This window comes from Chenopodium album, chromosome 12 (genome assembly GCF_948465745.1).
Source record: "Chenopodium album chromosome 12, dcCheAlbu1.1, whole genome shotgun sequence".
Lineage (NCBI taxonomy): Eukaryota > Viridiplantae > Streptophyta > Magnoliopsida > Caryophyllales > Amaranthaceae > Chenopodium > Chenopodium album.
In genome coordinates, this window is record NC_137845.1 from 14,246,384 (window position 1) to 14,252,383 (window position 6,000).

The 6,000-nt window shown below is 33.0% G+C and overlaps 2 protein-coding genes across 2 annotated transcripts; both read left to right on the forward strand.

Moving 5' to 3' along the window:
• Positions 1–388: 388 nt before the first annotated feature.
• On the forward strand, positions 389–1,758 carry LOC145572086 (pathogenesis-related protein STH-21-like). Its single transcript, XM_081631107.1, has 2 exons — positions 389–684; positions 1,200–1,758. The coding sequence occupies exons 1-2, from the start codon at positions 495–497 to the stop codon at positions 1,493–1,495; spliced, it is 486 nt and encodes a 161-aa protein (XP_081487233.1). The 5' UTR covers positions 389–494; the 3' UTR covers positions 1,496–1,758.
• A 1,324-nt stretch (positions 1,759–3,082) lies between these two features.
• LOC145570932 (uncharacterized) lies at positions 3,083–5,658 on the forward strand. The gene is made up of 3 exons (XM_081630049.1): positions 3,083–3,769; positions 3,961–4,486; positions 5,633–5,658. Exons 1-3 carry the CDS (start codon positions 3,083–3,085, stop codon positions 5,656–5,658), a joined length of 1,239 nt encoding a protein of 412 aa, XP_081486175.1.
• The last annotated feature ends 342 nt before the right edge of the window (positions 5,659–6,000 follow it).

Sequence of the window (6,000 nt, forward strand, 5' to 3'; positions counted from 1 at the left end):
ATTAGACCCTTATATATCGAATTGGATAATTCATGTCAATCAAGTCGATTTTTATTTGAAGTGAATATTGTAACATAAAAGTTATGTACATCTACTACAAGTAATAGATTATAATTATATTCATACTTAAAAATTATATAATCGAGAGCAAATCAATTGTACCACTTTTATATATCTAATCATGATCAATTTACTAAGATAAAATATCAAAAAGCTACTAATCTTACATATGAAATCAATTAAATGATCGACACTTATTCAGCAAGGGCTGCTCCACCAAGAACTACCCAATAACGACACTAAAATATTTAAAGAGGCATCTTCTTTGTCATTACCAAGTTTTCATTCTCTTATTATAGTACGTCCCTCCACCACTATAAATACCATATCATATTCTCATTCTTTGCATATCCAATTCACTTGATCACCTTCAATTCCTACTAAAAAAATATATCATTTCTTAACTTTATTGCTCCTTAGTAATCACAATAATCATGGGTGTTTTCACATACACATTGGCTGACATCACTAGCCCTGTCGCCGCGTCCCGGTTGTTCCAAGCTCTAGCCCTTGACAACCATAACTTTGTTCCTAAGACTTTCCCTCAGTTTGCTAAATCTGTTGAGTTTATTGAAGGTGACTCTACCACTGTTGGAAGCATCAAGAAGATCAACTTCCCTGATGGTTAGTTTATTTAATAACTTAACGTTTTTCAATTATCTTATGTGCGTTACACCAAGTAATAAAACAAGCAATATAGGTAACAAGTTGACTTTATCATTCACTTATTATAACTAAATTTGTTACATATAATATCTATCAATGAGAAATGGATAAAGTATATTCGAATCATTAACTAAAACTTGTAAGCAGTGGCGGGTCTTGGGCCCAAAAGTTTATAAGTATATTTGAATCATTAACTAAAACTTGTAAGTTGTAAGCTGTAATCATGATCGATAAATACAAATCATGCATGCGTTTTACCATGGCCTTTTTAGGCCATGGTATAACGCATGATTAAGTGCACAAATGACCGTGTGGCCAACAACATCACATTTCTTTAGCTTTCTTAAGCTATATATAGAGGCATGGCCGTATACAACTTACAATTTTTTTTTTTTTACACGGTTTGACTTTTGTGTTTATAAATGTACAACTTTGATCATTAATATTATATATATTTGTTGATTATTTTGCAGAGGCTCCATTCAAATATGTGAAAAACAGAGTTGATGAGATTGATGCAAACAATTTCTACCTAAAGTACACTTGCATTGAAGGAGATGTGTTTCCTGATACAGTGGAGTACGCTGTATATGAAGACAAGTACGAGGTGTCCGAAGCCGGAACCCGGTGCAAGATGGTAGCACACTATCACATGAAGGGAGACAGTGTGATGAAGGAAGAGGATCTTGAAAAGGCCAAAGAAGGAATTCAGAAGGTGTTTAAGGCTGTTGAAGAGCACCTCATTGCCAACCCTCAAGTCTATGCTTGAACCATTTAGTTGATCATCCAAAGTATTATGAGCAAATTTGACTTAAAACTTGGGATGATATAATTGAGGATATGTAATGTGTGGTGTGGTGTGGTGTGTTTATTTATATATTTTTTTTCCTTGGTTTATTTTGATGGGTTTGGGAAAAAAAATAATAATGTGTGACAGTGTGAGACATGTATGTACTTGCTAAGAAATGCACTATGAATTTGTAAGAGATTTTACATTTTTAATATATATGAGTAACAATTTTCTATGATTAAGTTGTTTGTTTCAACTTCTTACTAATACCGGAGTACTAGTATTATTTTTCAGTACTACACATAAGTTTAGATGAAATAATATAATTTCTGATACAGGTACATTAAACAATATTACGGCAAAAATTAGCTCAAATGATACAATAGTTATGATAATTTTACATGCTGATATAATGTCAAAAAAATATACGGTAAGTTGAAAGAGTCAAATTAAAGTATGTACAAGTTAAGAAGTTAAATATTTCAAAAAAAAAAAAAAGGCAATAAGTTAAAGTATTCTTTTGAAAGTTAAACTAAATTCCACATCCCTTTAATTTAATAGCAAGGCGACAATCAATTCGTGTTTTCTAATAGCAAGACCACAATTGATTGCTACATGTTGATCTTTTATCAACTAATATTAGGAAAAATAAGTTCACAAGTGACAAGTGCTAATAAATAAACTAAAAAAAAAAATAGTGACAAGCTAGTTTAGGTCTAAAAGATTTCGCAAAGTCGTTTGAATCGAAAGGGTTAATAAGACTTTGTATCCAAGTTCACTTCACGACTAAAACACATTCCAATAAAATAACTAAAACACATTCCAATAAAATAAATAAATTCTAATAAGTTTAGTTAAGTAAACATTAGGCGGAATACAACACACATCAAGCACTACAACTTTCCTCGGGACGGTAGAAATGTTTTCAAGTAAGCATGTTTGTTTGCTTAAATGGCACAATTCATACTTTAAGTAAAAAAAAAAAAGGTACTTCTTACAACTGCAATCTACTCCTTAATCGTCTTACAAAGTACTTCCACTAGAGCTGGAAATCTCTAACATACAATAACAACATGATCGAAACCAACACGATACAAACACAAAATTATTGAGAGATAACACAAAATCGATATATATATATATATATGTATGTATGTATGTATGTATGTATGTATGTATGTATATAATACCACCCAAAACCAACTTGAATATGACCCATTTTGACAAATTGGTCAAATTGTGAATTTATCCTACATCTTATATATTTTTTCATTAAAAAAAATATGTAAGTTGTAAGATAATGTATAATTTTACATCTTACATTGTTTTTGATGAATGGTTAGGTTGCACCATGTTAAGATAGAAATATATGATATTATCTTATGTCGTATAGTTGGCATGACTTAGGATTTTTAATAGTATTTGATCTTATCTAGATTGTTTCCTAAGTCCAACAGAATATCTTTGTACGCTATATATTGATGGCATCTCTAATGAATGAAGGCAAGTTTTACACTGCACATTATTTTACATGGTATCGGAGCCGAAATTTTTTAAACCCTAGAAATGGCAGGCGAAGATATACCACCACCGCCACCACCTTCGAAAATTGAACCGAATTCTCCTTTTTACCTTGGGTCACAAGATCGACCTGGTGATTTTATAACTCCGACCCGATTATGTGGAGACAATTACGATGATTGGGTTGCGGATATTCAGATGGCATTGGAGGCACGCCGAAAGTTAGATTTTTTGGATGGAACGATTACTAGTTCGACTCCCCCCTGTACGCAGTCGGATTGGAACACGATCAATGCTATGCTTGTTTCGTGGATTACAAATACCATAGATCCCGAGGTCAAGAGTACCCTGACAAAATATAGAGAGGCAAAGAAGCTATGGGATCATCTTAAACAGCATTTTGCACTTGTTAATGGTCCGAGAATTCAACAATTGAAATCCTTGATTGCAAAGTGCGAGCAGACGAAATCCATGTCTGTTTCCACATATTTTGGCAAGCTAAATGCTCTGTGGGAGGAGCTATTTCATCATGAACCCATAATCAATTGTGCGTGTTGCTCAAATTGCAAGGCAGGTGAACTCCACGCTCAAAGACGTGAGACAGGAAAGCTGCACGATTTTTTAATGGGTTTGAATTCTGAAAAATACGCTCAATTGCGGGCCAACATCCTCCCCCAAGACCCTTTGCCCACCATTGATCGGGCATATCAGCTAGTAATTCAAGATGAGCAAGTTCGGCAAGCAAAGACGACTTTAGAGGATAAACAATGGAGGCAGTAGGCTTCGCTGTGCGTGCTGCTGCTCCTAGTACAGGTAAGGGACGTGGTCGAGGAGAAAAATCCACCTGCACTCATTGTAAAAGGGTCGGACATGAGGCGTCAGGGTGCTGGTATTTGCAAGTTTGTTCCCATTTCAAGAATCAGGGTCACAAAGTTGGTGACTGCTATGAACTTAATGGCTATCCTGAAAGGTGGTTTGATCAGCCACGATCTAATGGGGCAGGTCAGGGTCGTGGCAGCAACACAGGCAATAGTCGAGGCACACCTCGTGCAAATGCAACACACAACAATGCAGGGACTTCGGGTCTAGGCAGCAACACTAATACAACTTCCCCTTCTCAGCTTTTCACCCCGGATCAATGGAAGGCTATCGCAGCTGTTGTCGGTATTACTAAGATTTCGGATAATCGATTGAATGGTAAATTCGATGATAATTTGTGGATTATCGACACAGGTGCAACTCATCATGTCACATACAATTTTTCGTGGTTGTTTGATACAACTCCTATTTTTTATTGTCCGGTTGGCTTGCCGAATGGTGAGACCGTTCTTGCTGAGAAAGAGGGCTCGATTCGCTTATCTGATTCCATTGTGCTTAATCATGTTCTCTATGTTCCCAACTTGACCTGTAATTTGATTTTGGTTTCTCAACTAAACGATGATTTGCAACGTATTGTCAAATTTAATTCCTCTATGTGTGCTATTGTAATACCCCGTATTTTTATGTATTTTTATAAAGTATTTAAGTATTAATAAAATGTATTGTTAAGGGCTCAAGTATTTTAATTAAATATTTTAAAGGGTTAAAGTATTTTAAATATAAGGTTTTATAAAAGTAAAATATATTTTGGGTCAAACGTTTATTAATTATTGGGCAATGTAAATTATTCCTATATATCTTATTGGAATAACCCATCCCAAAACCCATAACTTAAGCCCACATCTTTATAAGCCCAAATTTAACCCTACACTCTCTACTCTATAAATACACCATGAATCCCCAAAAATTTCCCACACAAAAAGGTTGGTCTTATTTTCTCCTTTGTTTTATTAATTTGTGTAATTATAATTATTGATTTATGGGTTTTGATTTTATTGTTTGAAATTAATTTAATTAGTATCAAATTGTATTTTGATGATTAAACTTTATAATTTCAAATTTTATAAATGTCATAATTTTCAGATTTTGTAAATTTTATAACCTAGCGTTTTTAATTATTGAAAATCACGATTTTAGGGGTTTTACGAACAATTGATTTAGGGCTTTTATAGTAATGATGTTTGAAATTTTGGTGATTATAACTACTGATTAGTTTAACTTAATCCCAGAATATTTTGAACACGTAAATTCGTGTTTTAATTCTTAGATTTCCATTCGTTAATATTAATCCCGTTTTAATCCCGATTAGGTTCTGAACTCATCCGATTTTGATAAAAAAAAAAAGTAGTGTTTTCCATGTGGAAACAATGTTTTAAGCCACTACCTTTGGTAGTGAGTACCACCCTCTCGTGGCCAAATTCAGCCTCTAAATATGATTTTCGGGCAGTTTTTGATTTTTAACGAAGTTTTTTTATGCTTTAAATTTTATCCTTGAGTTTTAAAGGGTTTTTGATTAGTTTAAAATGCTGGAATTTTATTTAAAGTAGTATAATTGTGATTTTAATGAAAGGGTGTAATTACCCATTAAAAAGGAGTTTAATTAGGGGTTTTTAAATAATTTTCAGATTTTTTTTTAAGTAGTCTAAAGTAAATTTAAGTTGCTGGAAATTGTGTATACAAGGAGAATTAATATAGTATTATTGTCCTTTTATGTAGGATACTTGATTCGGGAATTGTTGTAGTGTAATCGGCTATTTTAAGGGCTTATTTGAGCTACGTTCGCGTACTTAGCATAATTACATTGATGTAGTAGCATGCTAAAGGTGTTTAATTGATTTCAAGTAGTATCATGCTAGGTTTGGTTTGGAAATTATGATTTGGATGTCATTGGTGATTGGATTATGAAGCATGATTTATTTGTAATAGAATATTGGATGGAAAATAATAGTTTGGAATATTATTTATGAACCACATATTTATTTATGGCATGATAGAGGACATATTTAATTAAACTAAATGTTTAATTTGGTTTGGAATATTGAAAAAGAATTTATTTATGGTTCATATAATTTTTATTGATGTTA

Excerpts from the sequence above, each read along its gene's own strand:
- LOC145572086 (XM_081631107.1), top strand. The coding sequence starts at position 495 with ATGGGTGTTTTCACATACACATTGGCTGACATCACTAGCCCTGTCGCC. Across the intron at positions 685-1,199 it reads GAAGATCAACTTCCCTGATG|AGGCTCCATTCAAATATGTG; the intron begins GTTAGTTTATTT and ends ATTATTTTGCAG.
- LOC145570932 (XM_081630049.1), top strand. The coding sequence starts at position 3,083 with ATGGCAGGCGAAGATATACCACCACCGCCACCACCTTCGAAAATTGAA. Across the intron at positions 3,770-3,960 it reads TAGTAATTCAAGATGAGCAA|GGTCACAAAGTTGGTGACTG; the intron begins GTTCGGCAAGCA and ends TTCAAGAATCAG. Across the intron at positions 4,487-5,632 it reads ACTAAACGATGATTTGCAAC|GATACTTGATTCGGGAATTG; the intron begins GTATTGTCAAAT and ends CCTTTTATGTAG.